This window comes from Phaenicophaeus curvirostris, chromosome 5 (genome assembly GCF_032191515.1).
Source record: "Phaenicophaeus curvirostris isolate KB17595 chromosome 5, BPBGC_Pcur_1.0, whole genome shotgun sequence".
Classification (NCBI taxonomy): Eukaryota; Metazoa; Chordata; class Aves; order Cuculiformes; family Cuculidae; genus Phaenicophaeus; species Phaenicophaeus curvirostris.
The window spans coordinates 1,698,416-1,719,475 of NC_091396.1; the positions used below are offsets into that span (position 1 = coordinate 1,698,416).

The 21,060-nt window shown below is 50.7% G+C and overlaps 1 protein-coding gene across 3 annotated transcripts in view; it reads right to left on the minus strand.

Annotated features, from left to right (window-relative positions):
* Positions 1–21,060, minus strand: part of DAGLA (diacylglycerol lipase alpha) — a 54,532-nt gene that overhangs the window by 12,070 nt on the left and 21,402 nt on the right. For all 3 annotated transcript variants that reach the window (XM_069857221.1, XM_069857219.1, XM_069857220.1), the window contains 11 exons: positions 19,857–19,995; positions 15,831–15,918; positions 12,275–12,409; positions 11,237–11,314; positions 10,199–10,323; positions 9,364–9,520; positions 8,286–8,369; positions 8,089–8,166; positions 4,539–4,619; positions 2,771–2,913; positions 1,021–1,089 (listed from right to left, as the gene is read on the minus strand). In XM_069857221.1, the coding sequence (XP_069713322.1) occupies positions 1,021–1,089; positions 2,771–2,913; positions 4,539–4,619; positions 8,089–8,166; positions 8,286–8,369; positions 9,364–9,520; positions 10,199–10,323; positions 11,237–11,314; positions 12,275–12,409; positions 15,831–15,918; positions 19,857–19,995 (1,177 nt within the window). The remainder of the gene's footprint in view (positions 1–1,020; positions 1,090–2,770; positions 2,914–4,538; positions 4,620–8,088; positions 8,167–8,285; positions 8,370–9,363; positions 9,521–10,198; positions 10,324–11,236; positions 11,315–12,274; positions 12,410–15,830; positions 15,919–19,856; positions 19,996–21,060) is intronic.

Here is a 21,060-nt window from a genome sequence, read left to right on the forward strand (position 1 = left end):
TGGGGAGAGCGCTCCTCGAATCCTGGGGTCAGTGCTGGGCCCCTCCCCACCAGAAGGATGTTGAGGCTCTGGAGCGAGTGCAGAGAAGAGAACGGAGCTGGGGAAGGGGCTGGAGAAGAAGAGGAGCGGCTGAGAGAGCTGGGGGGGTTCAGCCTGGAGAAGAGGAGGCTGAGGGGAGACCTCATTGCTCTCTGCAACTACCTGAGAGGAGGGAGCTGGGCTCTTCTCGCAAGGAACGAGAGGGAATGGCCTCAAGCTCCACCAGGGGAGGGTCAGGCTGGACAGCAGGAAAAAATCTTTCCTGGCAAGGGTGATTGGGCAGTGTCCGAGGCTGCCCAGGGAGGGGGTTGAGTCCCCTTCCCTGGAGGGGTTTAAGGGATGGGTGGCCGAGGTGCTGAGGGACATGGGTTAGTGATTGATGGGGATGGTTGGACTCGATGGTCCGGTGGGTCTCTTCCAACCTGGTGATTCTATGACTTAAACTGCACAGACAGAAATGCCATCGTTTATGTGAGGTCACGCTACAGGGAAGAAGCAAAAGCAAAGCCCGGGTCGCTCTCCTCTCAGTCCAATGCCCCAGAACACATCCCAGGAGATGACAACAGGTGAGAAATGCCAAGACACAAGAAATGAGGGAGCTGGTTCAGAGACGTGAGATGAAATGGAAGAGGTACTCATGGACAGACAATACAAGATGAGATGACAGCAGAGTGTAAAGAGGTCCGAGATGACACAGGCAACCGGGAAGACATCATTGACACATCAGTCACAGAGATGGGAGGTTCACTCTTTGGTTTCAAACAGAGAGACAAGGTGGGATCTGCCTATAAAGAGGTGGAACACCAGTGTAGGTGTCCAGGGAGAAGACACAGGTAAGGAGGAAGATGAGTAAGGAGGACACAAGGACAGTTAAATGAGGACACCAGACACATGAGATCCAGATGTTTCTGAGAGGCAACAGGGGACTTTGGTAGAGACCAGCAGATACTCAACAAGAAATGCAGACGCTTCTCAACTTGCCTGGGCACTAGATCTTTGCCAAGCACGACCGCAGTCACAAACTCTTTTGAATACTCCATGGCATCCTCACTAGAAGAGAAACAGGACCGAGAAGAAGCAAACAGTGTTTCACCAGCAGCAAATTGCCCTTCGTTCCCAGTTTGCTGCTGGTCTCAGAGGCGTTACCAGCGAGCCAGGGTCATAAAACCCCACACCCTAAGCTGCTCGAGGCTCTTGGGACTTACAGCCTGAAGAACAGCCTGATATTCACATCCTGTGCCCCCAACGACGTTATTCTCTAACAATACAGCTCATACAAACTCAGCTCCTCCATCCTTACCTGCATATGGCTCGGAATAAATACGCTTGGAAAAAGAAGCACTCAAACTCGGTGCCTCCCAGTTGGGTTCCTAGGGGTTTGGGAATGGCCAGGAGAGCAGAAAGGAAGGAGAAGATATTCCCTGCTCCTGAGATTACTCTATAAAGACAGCGTAGAACCAAGACGGCCGCCTTCTGCAGCAACCTGAGCACCAAGATAAGAGGGAATTAAGGCTTCCACTCTGGTTCTGCAATCAACTTCCTCGGGATCATCTTCTGGACCGGTCACCACACAGGCCACGTGGTTGAACCAGAGACGATGCAGTGTGGAAGTTGAAGGCATCTCCTTGACCTGAGCCAACTGAGCTGTCACAGCCCAAGCAATCAAGGGATCTCAGGAGTGGAAGCTCCAAACCAAAAGCTAGAACACTCATGAAACCTTCTGCAGAGCAATTAATCCCCAGCTACACAAACCCAGGGATTATTATCAGAACAAGGCACGCTAATGTCCAGATTCATCAGCAGGATGGTTTGCAACCCTTAGCTGCTCTTAGAATATGATGTAACGATCACCAGAAGCTTCTGATAGTCCAGAGTTGCTTTCAAGTCCCCCCATGGTGTCTGTCATGACCAGAAAGACCTTATCTCGCTTCGCCACAGTCAGGAGCGATGGTTTCGTTTGGTTGCCACATAAATACCGTGACCAGGAGGTCTGTGCCAATTTACAGCAGGAGAAATTCACCTTCAGACGTCTGAGCAGCTACCTTGGATTCCCCCTAGAGCCAAGGGTCATAACAGGTACCCAAGAAGCATGAGCCCTCTGACTTATTTTAGACACGGAATTTAGAATGAGAGAGGAAGGAAATGTCATCCTGTCCCCTCAACTGGCATCTTCCACCAGTCTGGGTGAAATCAGAAGAAATGTGCCTACAGGAAAGCTGGGGAGGGGCTCCTGCTCAGGGAGGGGATACGGACAAACGGTTTTCAGCCAAAAGAGGGGAGAGGGAGATGAGATCTTGGGGAGAAATGTTTTGCCGTGAGGGTGAGGAGGCACCAGCCCAGGTTGCCCAGAGCAGTGGTGGCTGCCCCATCCCTGGAGGGGTTGAAGGCCAGGTTGGATGGGGCTTGGGGCCCCTGATCCAGTGGGAGGGGTTGGAACTGGGTGGGCTTTGATGTCCTTTCCAACCCAACCCATTCCATGATCCTATGGTATCCTGGAGAGCGAACATCTTCCGCCATACCCTCAACTCCAACCTACAACACAGAGTAAAGATGCCAACAACCCTCAGCTCCTATAAACCGCCCCTCCCCTTTCTCTACATGCTTCTCAAGGCAGAGATTTGTCTTCTCCTGCTCCTCAGAGCATCACAAATAGGTTCTGATCCAGCTACAACTTCCCACCCCCCCCACTCCAACACTTCTCTCTCCCTGGTCCTCCTGCCCCGACACCTACCTGAGCAGCCCACCTGGGGGAGAATAGGCGAAGCACTTCAACGACGGGTACTGGGGACGCAAGAGGAAGGACAGGATGGCGGCTGTGCCAGCCCCGAGGGAATGACCCACCACAATCAGCCCATAGTGCTTTGTTCCTCTCCCCTGAAAAGGAAAACCAAACGAAATTGAGGTCAGACAAGTCCACAAGCCCAGAATTCACTCTCTTCTGATATTTCCTCCTCCATCTCCATCAGACTTATTGGGTCCTCCCTTAAAGAAGAAAGTAGGAAGAAAAAGATTTACACCCAAGCTGTTTGACTTATTTAGGATTTGATGTGAGCCTTTTCCCTCTCCCGTGATCCTTCTGATAACATCCAAGTCTGGGCTCACACAGCTGAGGTCTCCTTGCTCCTAGAAACCTCTTCCTTCCATGAATTCCACTGCTTGAAAACCAGAAATCCTCACTAGGAGGTGGAACAGTCCAAGTTGAGCTGTTCTCAACAGCTGGGAACTGCTCCAAGCAACCCAGAGACAAAACTGGTCTCTAATGGTTTGTGCTGGTCTTGTTCTTCAGGCTGGAGCGCCCGGTGCAGCTCAGAAGCTAGAAGTTCACTGAAACAACATCTGAAGGTCTCAAAGTTTCAGTCTTGTTTTTCTGCAAAGCTCTTCCAGCATCCTGTGGGCTTTAAACAAGGAAAGAGAATCCAGGTGGCCCCAAGTTATCCCTGGACTTGAGAAAATACACATAGAAGGTAAGCCCAGGCCCCAAGAATGAGAGATCTTTATGTTGTTTTCCTTCTTACCACCACCTCTAGGCCACCACCCACTGTTAAAGCCAGCGAGGTGAAGGCTGGTGGAGAATTAAGGCTTTATAGACCTCATTTATTATACTGGTCTATAGTGTTGGGTGACACCAGGGAACTAGGCACAAGTTCTCTTCCCAAGTGGGACATCACCCGGGCTTTACTGACAGATCAAGGAAGGTTGGCTGCTCCGTAAGATCTCTCCTGGGCTCTCCTACAGCTCTCAACCACGAGGAATGTGCACAAAAAAAGCAGTTAGCAAGGCATCCCATGACTATCTCTAAAGAGAATCTCCATAGAGACGAGATTTTAGTTCCTGTTGATTTGTTTTCAATGTTCCCTACCCTGCGTTGCCACCAAATGGGGCTTCTCGCCTTACTTTGCTGGAAGAAAAAAAAGAAGAAATCAGGAGCTCTGCAGAGCTGGTGGTTTCAAATCAAAAAGCCCTGGGGTAACGACTTGCCTGCCTGGCAATCCAGAAGGAGCAGAATTGAAGGAATCCAGGCTGAGAGAGTTGGGGTTGTTGATCCTGGAGAAGAGAAGGCTGTGGGGAGACCTTAGAGCGGCTTCCAGGACTGAAAGGAGCTCCAGGAAAGCTGGGGAGGGACTTTGTACAAGAGCCTGGAGTGACAGGATGAGGGAGAATGGCCTTAAATTGGAAGGGGGAAGATGTAGATGAGATCTTAGGACAAAATTCTCCATGATGAGGGCAGGGAGGCCCTGGCCCAGGCTGCCCAGAGCAGGGGTGGCTGCCCCATCCCTGGAGGGGTTCCAGGCTAGGTTGGATGGGGCTTGGAGCCCCTGATCCCGTGGGAGGTGTCCCTGCCCATGGCAGGGGTGGAACTGGCCGGGCTTTGAGGTCCCTTCCAACCCAAACCATTCCACGACTCCAAGACTGGAGAAATTAGTACAACAGATTCAAGGATGTGGAGTGTTTTGGGGAATTCTCGCCTTCTGCAAAGACAGAAGAAAACAAACACTCACCAAGTCTCGTCCGAAAGCTTGAGAAAGCACCATTTCTTGCTCCAACTTCTTCTTGATGTACTCAGCAGAGAGCACCATTCCCTGAGGGACAGACAGACAGAACAGGATGCATACGGTTGCACATCAGCCCTGATCCAAGCATGGAGAAGACAGCACGTTGGAGCTCAGTCCACACAGCTTGAGTCAGCGTGAGGAGACAACGCTGACTCCACTCCACGTCTACGAAGAAACTTCATTAGGCACAAGTCTTGGCTCACTGATCACACCACCAACTGTTTAGGAGTAACGACAGCTCTTAAATTAATCCCCAATGGTCCTATTCCTGCGCTCACAGCGCGAAATTAGTGATTGATAAGGAATGGTTGGACTTGATGATCCGGTGGGTCTTTTCCAACCTGGTGACTCTATGATTCTGTGAAATCTAGGGAATAAAAACCCACCAGCACAACCCAACCTGGTTCCAAACCACCAGGCTGGGTGGTTAGTAGCTCAGCAGACACTGGGACCAGCATTTGGATGGAGAAACAACCTTTGCGTTCCGTGCTATGAAGGGGATTGAGCTGTTAGAGGATGTGAGTCATAACTTATTAACAGAGTTTTCTTCACTAGAAGTTGAGCTGGAAGCTGGGAATCAACTTGAGAGGCTGGTTCTCAGCTTTCAACCTCTCTGCTGGAGAGCGTTTCTCCCTCTACGTAAGAATTACAAAGGCAGTTGGATTCGCAACCAGAATCTGGTCTGTGGCTCAAACTCTTGGTTTATAGAATCATAGAATCACCAGGTTGGAAGAGACCCACCGGATCATCGAGTCCAACCATTCCTATCATTTATTCCTTTATTACAGTTTAATTCGGTGGTAAGCAAGCCCAAAACCCAGTGATGTTGTCCAGAGTGAACGTGGATAAACAGCAATCGGCTGCTTCTCGTTGCAGATCTCCAATAATCCACACTGCCTGGGCTGGCCAAAGCCCAGAGAAGACGCTCTCCTTGGCTATTTTCCATCACATCTCTACCTGGAACCAGTTTTAAGTACAAAGCAAACATCATTGAGCATTGCTTGATGTCAGAGACATAAAAGAATTCACGGCCATCTCAAAAAAATCCACCTTTTCATGCTTTTTTTAAGTCCTCAATATCAAACACCCCATCAGAACCACTTTGACTGCTGAAAGCGGAGAGGAGAACGCAACGGGTCCTGCTGAGCTTGTAAATAGGACATCGGTAACGCTACCCCTAGGATCAGAAAGGAGATGCCATGACGTTCCATGCTGATGTTCAGAAGAGCCTCCATTCCCAACTCTAATGAGGAGTGAGTGGCAGACGACTTCCATACATTTCTAACGGGAATTTGGGGTTCTATTTTTGAAAAGCACGACCTAAATCTGCAGCGAAGGCACTAACGGGCCGCTAGGCAGCCCTAGAGCTGTATTTTTTATAATTAAAGTATATTCTAATAAAGAGAGATTTTAATATCATGGAAGCGCTGGAGTCTCAAATGCAGTTCTGGAATCCCCAGCATAAGGAGGACATGGATTTGTTGGGTCCAGAGGAGACCATGGAGATGATCTGAGGGCTGGAGCATCTCCCATCCAAGGTCAGGTTAAGAGAATTGGGGTTGTTCATCCTGGAGAAGAGAAGGCTGCAGGGAGACCTTAGAGCAGCTTCCAGGGCTGAGAGGGGCTCCAGGAAAGCTGGGATGGGGCTCTGGATCAGGGTTTGCAGGGATAGGACGAGGGGAAGGGTTTGGAGCTGCAATAGAGGGGATGGAGATGAGATCCTGGGGAGAAATGTTTTTTTGTGAGGGTGGGGAGGCCCTGGTCCAGGTTGCCCAGAGCAGGGGTGGCTGCCCAATCCCTGGAGGGGTTCAAGGCCAGGTTGGATGGGGCTTGGAGCCCCTGACCCAGTGGGAGGTGTCCCTGGGGTTGGAACTAGATGGGCTTTGAGGTCCCTTCCAACCCAACCCATCCTGTGCTCTATGACTTGTATGAGCTGTGATCAGATTATTCCCTCTGCTCTAGATGGAATTTTTACTTGGCCTTTGTTTTATTTCCCTTCGGATTGTCGCTAGTACAGAAATAAAGCTTTATCTTAGCTTATTATCACTATTAATCTCCAAATAAGAACGTACTGCTGATTCCTGAGGGAGCCTCTTCGAGGGAAGAGAACTTTAAGATGTCTCTCCTAATGCATTTTTAATGTTTGGTAGTCAACTTAAATACAAGAATAAATGAAGTGTCTGGCTAACACATTCAATTTGGAGGAAAGCACCGTGCTGCTCAGGAGCTCCCGGTAAGTTGTTTGATTTCTCTTCTTGCTGATTCTCTCCCACAGGCTGTTGTGGCCTCTCATCTCCACCCATGCGGTGGCCATCAGCCATGCTCCAAACGAAACCTCTTCATGTCTACACGAGCTGCCTTGATTGCACGCGTTGCTCTGAAAGCCACCGGTCAAATAGATATGAGGTCTTGGAGCTATTTTTGGGGAAAAAAACCCATAGCTGTAACTAAGATTTATCCAACCTGGCCTTGAACCCCTCCAGGGATGGGGCAGCCACCCCTGCTCTGGGCAACCTGGGGCAGGACCTCCCCACCCTCACAGCAAAACATTTCTCCCCCAGATCTCATCTCCATCTCCCCTCTTGCAGCTCCAAACCCTTCCCCTCATCCTATCCCTGCATTTCTTCACCCAGAGTCCCTCCCCAGCTTTCCTGGAGCCCCTTTCACTCCTGGAAGCTGCCCTAAGGTCTCCCCGCAGTCTTCTCTTCTCCAGGCTCAACCACCCCAACCCTCTCAGTCTCTCCCACACAGGAGGTTCTCCAGCCCTCGGATCATCTCCATGGCCTCCTCTGCACTCGCTCCAGCAGCTCCGTGTCCTCCCTGTGCTGAGGATCCAGCACTGGACGCAGGGCTCCCGGCAGGTCTCACCGAGTGGATCACAGGGGCAGAATCACCTTCAATTCCTTCTTTCTTTTGCAACCACTTCTTTATCAGTCCCATATCCAGCTCACCATCTGAGTACGCAGAGATCTACCACCTACCAGTGCTCTACTGCCACAAGAAAAGCATCAACACATTGAGAAGAAGTTTTGAACATCAAGGAATGAAGCAGGAGCTCCACCTCATGGCTTCCGAGGAATTACGAGCTCAATGCCCCACTCTGATGTGATGCAACTGGATGATCAGCAACACTGAACGGTTGGACTCAATGATCCGATGGTCTCTTCCAACCTGGTGATTCTGTGATTCTATGATCTCTCCACGAGCAGCAGCTTTTCCAGCAGCCGCTCCATTCCTTCCAACCCCTTTGTTCAAGGTCTCCACAGATGCCTTTATGGTTTGTGTTTTACTAATTGTACGCGGTGTTTAATTACAGAGCAATTTGAACCGTTCGAGCTGAGGATTTTAACATCTCAAAGCCATTTCAGTGCAACGATGGAGCACCCTGCAACACAAACACCACTTTATTTTGGCCTATAAGTAAAAAGTCAAAGCATTAGAAAAAGAAGTGAAGTTTTGGGTTGGCGTTGGGTTTGGTTTCTGTTCTTTTACCCACCTTGTGTCCCAGCCACGTGCCATGGTGACCCTCGACTGGAAGTCGCTCTGCATCTCCAGTTAGGTCAGTCAGGGCATCCTGGAGGAGAAGCATCACCATGTTTCAGGAAATCACACACCAAGTGTGAGTCAAGGAGGTCTTGGACTCTTCTGAAAGGGTGACCAAGGGAACGTGAGGCTACTTCAGACTGCACTTACTTTTGGAGACAGAGTCCCTCGGATGCTGATGACCACCTTCTTCTTGTCATGGTCCACGGCCACGTAGAACGGCGTTTCATAAACCTGGAAAAGATCCACCACTGTAACCATCAGGTGAGATGTTCCTGTTTCACGATTCTCCTGCTCAGGGGAAAGGAAACGGAGCAGCCTGACAGGTCACTCCTTGGGGTCAGTGCTCCTCTGATTTCTGGTTGAATCATAGAATCACCAGGTTGGAAGAGACCCACGGGATCATCGAGTCCAACCGTTCCCATCAATCACTAGCCCGTGTCCCTCAGCACCTCGGCCACCCGGCCCTTAAACCCCTCCAGGGAAGGGGACTCAACCCGCTCCCTGGGCAGCCTTTACTGACAAATATTTCAAATATTCTGCAAGTGCCAGTATTTCCTGATGGAGGGATGGGATGGGGAGCTCCAGGGTCAGAAAAAGGCTTAAGTTTCCTTTGTTGTACTTCACCTTCCCCTCTCTTCTGCACTCATGAGATCCCACCTGGAGCCCTGTGTCCAGTTCTGGGACCCCGAACATAAGAAGGACATGGAAGTGCTGGAACGAGTCCAGAGGAGACCACAGAGATGATCTGAGGGCTGGAGAACCTCTGCTATGAGGACAGGCTCTGAGAGTTGGAGTTGTTCAGCCTGGAGAAGGTTGGGGGGAGACCTTAGAGTAGGTTCCAGGGCTGAAAGGGGCTCCAGGAAAGCTGGGGAGGGGCTCTGGATCAGGGAGGGCAGGGACAGGACAATAGGGAATGGCTTTAAATTGGAAGGGGGAAGATTTAGATGAGACATGAGGAAGAAATTCTTCTCTATGAGGATGAGGAGGCACCAGCCCAGGTTTCCCAGAGCAGTGGTGGCTGCCCCATCCCTGGAGGGGTTCAAGGCCAGGTCGGATGGAGCTTGGAGCCCCTGATCCAGTGGGAGGTGTCCCTGCCCATGGCAGGGGTGGGACTGGATGGGATTTGAGATCCCTTCCAACCCAAATCATTCCATGATTCTACGAAGCACGTAAAGAACCTTAGGAGCACGCCCCAAATATGAAGAAGATTGCGGATTCTCCTTACTGCATCGTGGCAAGATGTGTAGACAATGTCCACCGAGGTCATGTTCTCATCCAAAAAGTGGCGCCGGATGGCGATGGCGTTGCAGCCACAGCAATTGTCCTCTTCGATGGTGACGCTGGGTGCGTAGCGGGGACGCGAAGGACAGAGGCAGCAACACCTGCGGAGGGAAAACCAGCTTTGAGGGAACAAAGAACGTGGAAGAAATCGGCTTTAGAACGGAATTCCTAGGGAGAAGGGAAAGGCAGATCCTGTTTGCCACATCTCAATGGCCATGATTTCCTTCACGAGTAGGAGCTCTTGCACAAACCAGCAGGCAAATCAAGTTCCAGCACCAAAAAGACACCAGGATCAGCTGTAGTTTTCCTTCTGAGCACCAGAGAGAGCTACAGTGCAACCAGTTCCCAAGGAATCAGTGCATGGTGGGGCTGGGATCTCAAAGCATCCAACGCTTCATAGCTCAGTCCTACATTGCTCCAACACAAAGCAGCGTTTACTGACACCTACATCTGTTTATAACGGAAAAGAAAGCAGGTCTCGAAGCCTTCCAGAATAAAAATAGCGGCGCAGATTTCTTTGCCTTCTTTACGAGGCGCTTCACAAACAAAAATACTCAAAAGGAAGGAGAATCCTTCTAATAGGTTCATTTATCAACAGCTAAATGCCTGTGAGTGAAAAAAAAAGCTCAGGCCTAAAGAGAATGTGATGACAACGTTACGGCAGCTGGAAGCAACCGTCTCAGACAATTCAGTCCTGAAGCGATGAAAGGATGGGAGCCTCTAAATCTGGAGGAAACAGAAGGGAAAAGGCAAGAAGAGAAGGTAGGATGGTCACTCACGAGCAGGATCTGGCCAGGCGACAGAGTCCACACGTGGGTTTCCTCATCAGGTAGATGGGCCACCCGTAGGCAGCCAGCGCGAAGAGCATGTAGTAACAGACCTCCTTGTACCGCTGCATCTCTTGCTGGAAGAGACAAGAATCACCAGGTTGGAAGAGACCCACTGGATCATCGAGTCCAACCATTTCCATCAATCACTAACCCATGTCCCTCAGCACCTCGTCCACCCGGCCCTTAAACCCCTCCAGGGAAGGGGACTCAACCCCCTCCCTGGGCAGCCTCGGACACTGCCCAGTGACCCTTTCTGTGAAACGTTTTTTCCTGCTGTCCAGCCTGAACCTCCCCTGGTGGAGCTTGAGCTTCCATCCCACTTCCATAAAGAGCTCGGCTTGGCACGACACTGCTGGATACCTCTCTGGCTTTGGAGAAACCTCCCATTGCCTTCCCCCAGCTGAGTGGAAACACTATCACTTCTCACGCAGCGAAGGATGGAGACAGAGAATGCTTTAAAAGTGATTTGAAAACAAAACTCCTCCAGACAGCAAGCGGTGGTAGAATCATGGGATGGTTTGGGTTGGAAGGGACTCCAAAGCTCATCCAGATCCACCCCTACCATGGGCAGGGACACCTCCCTCTGGATCAGGGGCTCCAAGCCCCATCCAACCTGGCCTTGAACCCCTCCAGGGATGGGGCAGCCACCCCTGCTCTGGGCAACCTGGGCCAGGGCCTCCCCACCCTCATAGGAAAACATTTCTCCCCAGGATCTCACCTCCATCTCCCCTCTTGCAGCTCAAAACCCTTCCCCTAGTCCTATCCCTCTCCAGCTTTCCTGGAGCCCCTTTCAGGCTGCTCTAAGGTCTCTCTGGAGCCTTCTCGCGTCATGTCACGTTAATTGTATTCTGTTATACTAATCTTTAATATTTTTTACTCTTCCAGAGAGGGGCACGAAGGCAGAAGAGAAACCACTGAGAAAGAAACCCAAGCAGGCTACCCGGGGAAGCACAGTGGAGTCTGCAAGGTCTCAGTTGAGTGACTTACCGCGTTCTTCAGATCCAGATACTTGGTGTTCCTGGTCACCGGCATCCCAGACAGAAAGGCTAAAATGTCATTGTTTGCCTGTAAGTCACAAACACACAGGAAAATTCTTCTTTGTGACACCAAGACAAAACCTACACTCGTCAAACAAAGCGCTTGGTAACTGGGGTCAAGATCCTACCTGGTCTCTTCAGCTCCAGCTGATCTAGTCCGATCTGATCGCTGCTGTCTGAATCCCTCCTCTATGTGGAAAACCCACCAACTAATTTTCTATGGGGCTGACAATCCACAAATCTCAATATCAATAATGGTTTGGGAATTTAGGAATTTTTCCTTGAAGTTCCTCCTCATTTATCCAGATGCTGGAGTCTTCTCCACATCACTACGGAAGGAGGACGAACCTTCCCATTGACTTTCAAGGAATCATGGAACAGTTTGGGTTGGAAGGGACCTCAAAGCCCATCCAGCTCCACCCGCTGCCATGGGCAGGGACACTTCCCACTCCACAAGGGTCTCCAAACTCCATCCACTCCATAAGGGTCTCCAAACTCCATCCAACCTGACCCTGAACTCCTCCAGGGATGGGGCAGCCACCACTGCTCTGGGCAACCTGGGCCAGGGCCTCCCCATCTTCACAGGGTAGAATTCCTTCCTTATATCTAAACATAGAATCATGGAACGGTTTGGGTTGGAAGGGAACTCAAAGCCCATCCAGTTCAGATCTCCTGCTGCTGGATTGGGTTGCTCAAAGCCTCATCTGCAGCCAGAGAAATTTGGGGTCAAGAGCTAAATCTGCGTGTTTCACCTGCCTAGAAGAGATGATGGGTTTCACCAGCTTGACTCAATGTCATCTGGGCCCCTTGAGAGCCTCGGAAAAAGCTGCTAAGAAGCCAGTATTTTTATTTTAGAGCTCAACGACTGGCAATCACCCATCAACAACAAGGTGGGCAGCCTCATCCCTTTTCCCATGTTGAGTCCCGAGAGCAGCAGGTAAGTCAGAAGCCAAGGGAGATGCCCACAGGCTCCGTGCCCTCCACCCACCTCATCCAGCACGGCGTTGCGCTTGGCCCGCTGCCGTTGGCGCAGAAGAACCAGGCCGGCGATGATGTCAGACGGGACGATGTCAAGGTCTCGGAAGAACTCAGCAAAAAGGTAGGCGATTTCAGAGTAGGCGTCCTGTAAAATCCAGGGAGAGAAGAGTTTGGGTGCGGGGAGCCTCAAAACAGGACACAGAATGAGAACCAATGCGGCACCAGCGGCCTCATTTCTGTAGCTCGCTCTCCAAACCAGCCACGAGACTCCTTCAGGGAACACCAGATCTGGTCTAATCATATTAATAACTCCTATTTATTTCACGTAGTCACACCCCAAGGCCTCAGCTGAGGCTGGATTTGTACTATGTTGGGTGCTTGTGTGTGGGCAAGTGGAGCACCTCAACATCAAAACAGCCGAGGCGGGGAGAGCAAGGAAATATCTTCATCTCTATTTTGTAAATAAGGCAGAAGAAGAAAGATGGGAACCAAGCAAATCCCATTCCGGTGTCATTCTCATTGTCAACCTTTCTCCTCAAAAGCTTTTTTGGGTTTGTCTTGGACCACGCTCATGCAAAAGGGCCTGCAAAGGAAACCCTAGAAAAAGATCTGAGTCATTAAATAGAGTTCTCAGAAGAGAAGGTGGCCATACCTCCAAAAGAAGACATCACCGGAAGGACAGAAGTGGAAGTGACCTGAGAAGGTCAAGACAAGGCTCTGAAGAAAAGCAACAAAGATATTTTGAGGAGAAATGTTATTTTCCTTTTTGCTCTGCGCAAAAGAAATCCCACAAGACGTTAAGTGAGAATCATAGAATGGGTTGGGTTGGAAGGGACCTTAAAGATCATCCAGTTCCAACCCCCTGCCTAGAAGAGATGTGTCCCATGGGCAGGGACACCTCCCACTGGACCAAGCTGCTCAAAGCCCCATCCAACTTGGTTTAGGATGGTTTGGGAGGTTGAAGATGGGCTGGACCGTGCAATGATGCTCATCACTCAGACAAGGGTGACTCAGAAGCTGGATCAATAAAGTATGGGACTGAGCGATTGCTGTAGAGCACTCAAGGTCAGCATTTTGACTCCTACCACTGCTAAAACTTTCCTGCTAAGGTCTGGACCCTTTTCCCCATGTTTTCATGGTGTCCTTGACTCAGCACCCAAAGCCACGCGACCGCAGTCTTGTTTGTAGAAGCCTGAGATGCACACCTGAAGAAAGGCTGATCTTCAGGATAGAATCCCACCATCTCTCCTCTTGGAGAGGCAAGAAAGCAAACCACTCCTCTCCCTGGCAGGCAATGACCTACATTCTCTTCAACGAACTCCTGGAGTGCATGATTACTCTGTATCATTTTTCACTTGCCTACAAAACCGAGTTAAATCACAATTAAGGATGGGGCTTCACATGTCAACTGAGCAGTTTCCACACCAGCAAATGAAAAGCAAATGGACCAGCATTAACCTCTCCAACACTAAAACCGCAGTATCCTTGAAGGGCTGACCCTACACATCTCAACACGGTTCCTGCGGGCACACAAGAAAAGTCTCGAAGTAAAATAAAACAACTCATTAAGCCAAAGTGCCAGCAACACCTCTTAATACTCTGAACAAAGTGAAAGAATCACAGAATCATGGAATGGCTTGGGTTGGAAGAGATCTCAAAGCCCATCCAGTTCCACCCCTGTCATGGGCAGGGACACCTCCCACGGGATCAGGGGCTCCAAGCCCCATCCAGCCTGGCCTTGAACCCCTCCAGGGATGGGGCAGCCACCACTGCTCAGGGCCTCCCCACCCTCATTGTGAAGAATTTCTTCCTAATATCTTATCTAACTCTTTCCCCTTCCAATTTAAAGCAAATTCTCCTCGTCCTGTCACTCCAGGCCTTTGGAAAAAGACCCTCCTCTGTTTTCCTGGAGCCCCTTTCAATCCTGGAAGCTGCTCTAAAGGTCTCCCTAGATCCTTCTCTTCTCCAGGCTGAACAAGCCCAAATCTCTCAGCCTGGCCTCATACAGGAGGAGCTCCAGCCCTTGGGTCATCTTCATGGCTGGAACGAAAGTTCAACACCTACGTTCTTCTCTGAAGGAAGAGTTTTTGCTGGAGCACCTCCCATTACACTGTAGGATTCTGCTACAAACTCTTCAGGCTGTGGGGTTGGTGGAGCCGGTGGAGACTTTGCACTTCAGACCCACCAGAAGAGATTGTTGCCCCAACGCAGAACTATTTCCCAGCCTAGAGGAGGACAATCTTCAGCTAGAATGTTTTTCTTCCATAAAGACCAGGAAAGACAGCAATGGCCTCATTTCTGATCCATCACACATGCATTCATCCCACACATTGTCACCAGGACAGACGAAGTCCAAGCTCGTTTCTGTAATGAGGAGAGCCTGCAAATTGATGGAATGGAAAATAGCAATTCAAGAGCAGAAAGAACTTGAAGATTCCAGCTTCTGCTCTTATCCTGAATTCAAAAACCCACAACTGAATCTGGGCAGTGGCTGCAGAATGAAAAGCTGGTTAAAAAAGCTTCACATGAAGTGAGATATTTTGCATTTCTGAATAAACCAGTTTAGAAACAGAGGTGTTTGATGCCATCAAGGTTGTCCAGTCTAGTCCATCCTGGTTCCCATCTGTGAGGAACAAGCTTTTACCAGGCTCTCCGTTATTCTTACGCTGCTTTTCATCTTATTAAACCCTTTTGAGCCTCAAATCCCAGCCCCATTTCTCTCCCTCTCCACGTTGACCTCCCCTCCAACAAGCTCCTTCTCCCACTGCATCGTTTAGGACACCAAACGCCAGGCTATATTTAGTGAGGACACCGCTGCTGTGGTCGATCCCTTGGTGTTTTCCCTGTCATTTTCTTTGTCCTTCTACTGAAATGAAGCATTTTTCACCACCGCTGCGCTCTGATGTCTTTGTCAAAGTGTCCTTGATAACCACCAGCTCTCCTCCTGCAAGGTTGTAATTAATTCAGAGCCCAGCGTACGCAAGTAAGTTCTTTCTTTATATGCGCCACCTCATCTTTCTTTATGACTTTCTTCTGTCTTTGGAAGCAATTCCCTGGTTCTGCTTGGTCCTCACAGAGTTCTCAAATCATAGAATCGCTTGATTGGAAAAGACCTTTGAGATCGTCAAGTCCAACCATCCCTGTTTACTGCTAAACTAGAACTTTGAGCATCTCATCTACCCGTCTTCTAAACACCTCCAGGAATGGGGACTCCATCACCCCCCTGGGCAGCCTCTGCCAGTGCCCGAGAACCCCTTCCATGAAGAAATTGTTCCTTATATCCAATCTAAACCTCCTTAGGTGCAACTTGAGGCCATTTCCTCTCATCCTATCACCTGCCACTTGGAAGACGAGACCAACACCCACCTCACAACTTCTTTTCAGGGAGTTGTAGACCGTGATAAGCTCTCCACCAAGAAGTAACCTCAAAGAATCCTCAGTGAAGAGAAACACGTGTTGTCCAGGGGTGGCAGCAGGAACCCCACATGCTCCGCTCTACCAAGTCCCACCTACTGTCCACCTTAGCATGGATGCTTGTTCTCCAACAGGAGATACTTGATACCTACCGACTGCGAGTCTTTTGTCCGTGTGCAGCAAAGGAAAACTTTGAGTCGGCGTGTCCAGCTGCTCGCTTGACCCTCTTCCAGGCGGTGTCTGTGAGAAGAAGGACAGGCAGGAGAAGACTGCAATTAGCAGGATCCAATCAAAGCCACGCAGCTCACGCTACCCCTGCTAAAATGCATGCTAGACCACGTTCTCATGTTTACCCTGGTCTCGTAAAGACAGAGACCACACATAGATTAATGACATCTCATTTTATAGGATAGGAAGGTCAATAATCCAGTTGTTCTGGACGGGATCAAGCCTCTATTTACACACATGGTAACAGGATCATCAGTGAATATTTTCATAGAATCATAGAATCACCAGGTTGGAAAAGACCCACAGGATCATCGAGTCCAACCGTTCCCATCAATCACTAACCCATGTCCCTCAGCACCTCGTCCACCCGGCCCTTAAACCCCTCCAGGGAAGGGGACTCAACCCCCTCCCCGGGCAGCCTCGGACACTGCCCAACGACCCTTTCCGTGAAAGATTTTTTCCTAATGCTCAGCCTTTTGGGTTGGAAGGGACCTTTACAGGTCATTTGGTCCAACCCTCCTGCAGGAACAGGGTCATTTTAACCACATCAGACTGCTCAGAGCTCCAGCCAACCTGACCTTCAATGTTTCTAGGGATGGGGCCACCTCTGCCTCCCTGGGCAACCCGTGCCGGTGCCTTAACACCCTCAGCAAGACAAATTACCTCCTTATATCCAGTCTAAATGTCACCTCCTTTAGTTCAAACCCATCATTCCTTGTCCTGTCACAACAGGCCCTGCCAAAAAGTCTGTCCCCATCTTTTCTACAGAACCCGATGGATGATCACAAAGAAGCTGCTGTTCTATGTATCTGCTGGTAGTAAGAGGTTCAAGAGAAGCTGGAGCTCCTGATGGAAGGATGGCAACTCAGCAGCATCTAAATCTTCCCCCTTCCAATTTAAAGCCATTCCTCTTCGTCCTGTCCTTCCAGGCCCTCGGAAAAAGCATCTCCCCAGCTTTCCTGGAGCCCCTTTCAGTCCTGGAAGCTGCTCTAAGGTCTCTCCACAGCCTTCTCTTCTCCAGGCTGAACAACCCCAACTCTCTCAGCCTGGCCTCGTACTTGACCTTTGTGTTCTGCTTAACCTGAGCTGTATTCCCTCAGTTTTAACTCATGAAACAACCTGATTTCTTTGATGCATCACAGAGACCGCTAACTTTGGCCTCCTTATTCTCCTCTGTAGCTGCTGGATTCCCTCACGCCGCGGTTTTCCCTTAGCAGCAGCATCGTGACGGGCGTGGGCTTTGATGTTTGTGCACAGCTACGAAACTAAAACAACACAACAAAAGGCTCAGCTAATCGCGCTGAGGCTTTTCTAAGAAACTTCCTTTATAGAATCACAGAATCACCAGGTTGGAAGAGACCCACCGGATCATCGAGTCCAACCATTCCCAGCAATCACTAACCCATGTCCCTCAGCACCTCGTCCACCCGGCCCTTAAACCCCTCCAGGGAAGGGGACTCAACCCCCTCCCTGGGCAGCCTCGGACACTGCCCAATCACCTTTTCCATGAAATATTTTTTCCTGCTGTCCAGCCTGACCCTCCCCTGGTGGAGCTTGAGGCCATTCCCTCTCGGCCTGTCCCCTGTCCCTTGGGAGAAGAGCCCAGCTCCCTCCTCTCCACAACCTCCTCTCAGGGAGTTGCAGAGAGCAATGAGGTCTCCCCTCAGCCTCCTCTTCTCCAGGCTGAACCCCCCCAGCTCTCTCAGCCGCTCCTCTTCTTCTCCAGCCCCTTCCCCAGCTCCGTTCTCTTCTCTGCACTCGCTCCAGAGCCTCAACATCCTTCTGGTGGGGAGGGGCCCAGCACTGACCCCAGGATTCGAGGAGCGCTCTCCCCAGGGCCGAGGCCAGAGGGAGAAGAACCTACAATTCTACAATTTATCGCTGCAGAGCGAGGGGTTTCAACACCCGCAGCGTCCTACAGGATCCCAAGCCAGAAACAGGCGGAGGATTTCATAACGCATCCTTTGGAAGGGATCGCTTTAAGCTACGGGTGATTTCCAAGCGACGTGCTTTGAAAACAACTGTTTTGATAGCGAACGCACCGTGACATTTCATGTTTCCCTTTCAGATCGTAGCCCACAGCATTTTGCTTGTTAACACCTGTTAACGCTCCCTTTCTGGGGTGAAATTCTGCAACCGGCAGCCACGAGCTCTCCAAAAACCTTACAGACCCAGAAGAACAAACCTGGCCACGGCCCAAGGGATAAATACCTTCCTTCAGCTCTCCAGGACCTGCAAACTTCTCACAGGGGAGATCACATTGAGGGTTGTTTTGACTTATTTTAAGTTCTCTGGCAAAAAACAACTTGACAATCTGTGGCACTAAAAATAAAGGATTGAGCCAAACAGCTTTGGTTCAGTGTGGGGGACGAGATCCACAGCATCGACACGGCTTTTCATCCCAATCACAATGTGGCAATCGCATCTTTTGGGCTAATGGGGAACAAAGTCTGAATATCCACAGAATCACTGAATGGTCTGGGGTGGAAGGGACCTCAAAGCCCACCCAGTCCCACCCCTGCCATGGGCAGGGACACCTCCCACTGGATCAGGGGCTCCAAGCCCCATCCAACCTGGCCTTGAACCCCTCCAGGGATGGGGCAGCCACCCCTGCTCTGGGCAACCTGGGCCAGGGCCTCCCCACCCTCACAGCAAAACATTTCTCCCCAAGATCTCATCTCCATCTCCCCTCTTGCAGCTCCAAACCCTTCCCCTTGTCCTGTCCCTGCATTTCTTCATCCAGAGCCCCTCCCCAGCTTTCCTGGAGCCCCTTTCACTCCTGGAAGCTGCTCTAAGGTCTCCCCGCAGCCTTCTCTTCTCCAGCCTCAACAACCCCAACTCTCTCAGCCTGGCCTTGCACAGGAGGTTCTCCAGCCCTCAGATCATCTCCGTGGCCTCCTCTGGACCCATTCCAACAGCTCCATCCCTTTCTTATGCTGAGGATCCAGAACTGGACTCGGGGCTCCAGGTGGGTCTCCCCGAGCGGAGCAGAGGGGCAGGATCCCCTCCCTCCCTGCTGCTCCCACCGCTCTGGATGCAGCCCAGCACACGGGTGGTTTCTGGGCTGGGAGCGCACGTTGTTGGCTCCTGTTGAGCTTCTCCTCCCCCATCCCCCCAAGCCCTTCTCCTCAGCTCTGCTCCCAATCCATTCTCCACCCAGCCTGCGTTTGCGCCTTTTAACTTAAAAAGACAATGTGAAGGGTCTTATTTCCAGGCGTTGGGACGAGCACGCACTCAAAACACCCTCTTGAAAACACATTCCCAACGAGAAATGCTAAATTCGCAAAGTATTTTTTAAAAGCTTCATTTTTTCACATTCAAAACCCCACGCCCTCAAGCCCTACAAAGCCACATTCCTCGCTGACAGATACAGATGTCAAGACTGAGTAAAGAAACAAAGGCTGTTTGTGTTGTTCTGCTACTGGAAAACCACGCCTGAAAAATGCCTTACTTGGTGGAAAAAAAAAGCAATGAAATCCGTGTAGCTCAAAGAGGCAATCAATTCTTAATTAAAAGACCTGACTGTCGATACAAAAGAAATCGCTTCTTGGCCAAAGACCAAGGAGAAAAGAAACCTCACGGGCCAAAAGGTCGGACTGTGAAGGCAAAATAAAGGAGAAAACGGGCTTGGAAGAAGATGTTGCCTCAACCTACGCAAAATTTAAGCATTGTTAGCAGGCAAACGCTGCTACAGGATGGACAAAGGAGCTGTTGTGGTTCCAGGGGCTCGTAAGGATCCCCAAATCCAGTGACTAACGCACAATCCAGCCACGTCGCTTCTCCTCCTTTGGATTCGGATGCCCACACACAGCATCCGATGGTCCGACTTCCCAAATCCCCCTCGGCAGCAAAGGGAAGCGACGCCTGAAGCGGAACGCTCGCGGCATCAAGGCAAGGAGAACGTCAAGGACCATAAAAAGCTGGGCGCCCTTCCAGCCATGCAGCTTTACCGCAGGTTGTAGGTCCTCAGGTTGCGTTGTCTCCGCTTCGTGGCGCGGAGTTTGACAAAGGTGCGGCCGGTCGGGTCGAAGACACACAGGACGGTGATGCAGACACTGAGGATGACGACCCAGTTGCAAACCACCATCCCTACAAAGAAAGAATCAGAGAAGTTCTAGGTTGGAAAAGGCCATTGAGATCATCAGGTCCAACCGTACCTACCGTCTACTACTAAATCATATTCCTAAGCACTTCATCTACCTGTCTTTGAAACCCCTCCAGGGATGGGGAGTCAACAACCCCCTGTGGAGCCTCTGCCAGGGCCTGAAAACCCTTTCAGTGAAGAAGTTTTTCCTAATGTCCAATCTGAACCTGCGCTGGTGCAGCTTGAGGCTGTTTCATCTCGTCTTATCACCTATCACTTGGACAAAAAGCTCAGCACCCACCTCACCACAACCTCCTTTCAGGCAGTTGTAGACAGCGAGAAGGTCTCCACTCAGCCTCCTCTTCTCTCAGCTAAACCACCCCAGGTCCCTCAGCCCCTCCTGGTTAGACTTGTTCTCCGAGAAGAGGTACCTGGTGCTCATAGAATCACTAGGTTGGAAAAGACCCACTGGATCATCGAGTCCAACCATTGCCATCAATCACTAAACCATGTCCTTCAGCTGCTGTCCAGCCTAAGCCTCCCCTGGTGGAGCTTGAGGCCATTCCCTCTTGGCCTGTCCCTTGGGAGAAGAGCCCAGCTCCCTCCTCTCCACACCCTCCTCTCAGGGAGTTGGAGAGAGCAATGAGGTCTCCCCTCAGCCTCCTCTTCTCCAGGCTGAACACCCCCAGCTCTCTCAGCCGTTCCTCATTAGACCCATGTCTCCGTTGCCACAGGGCAGATAAAACCCAAATAGTCTCGCTGCCAGCTCCAGGAGGAGGAAATCCTCTGGCAAGACTTCTAAAGCCCAGCAAAGTTTGCCAGCTGGTTTAGGAGGTCACTCATGCATTAGACTGTTAAATATTCACCGTCTAGGGGACTGCGACACTAGCATCGCCCTCGCCAGGAGACAGGCTGAGAGAGAAAAGGAGCTCCAGGAAAACAGTAAAGTCATTTTGAACCGAAGGACGAGAATGAGGTCTTGGAGTCCCCAGCCACCCCGTTCCCAGGAACAGGAATTCTTGTCTCCATGCAGACAGCGCAAACAAATGAATAGAGCAACTGTGCCGAGC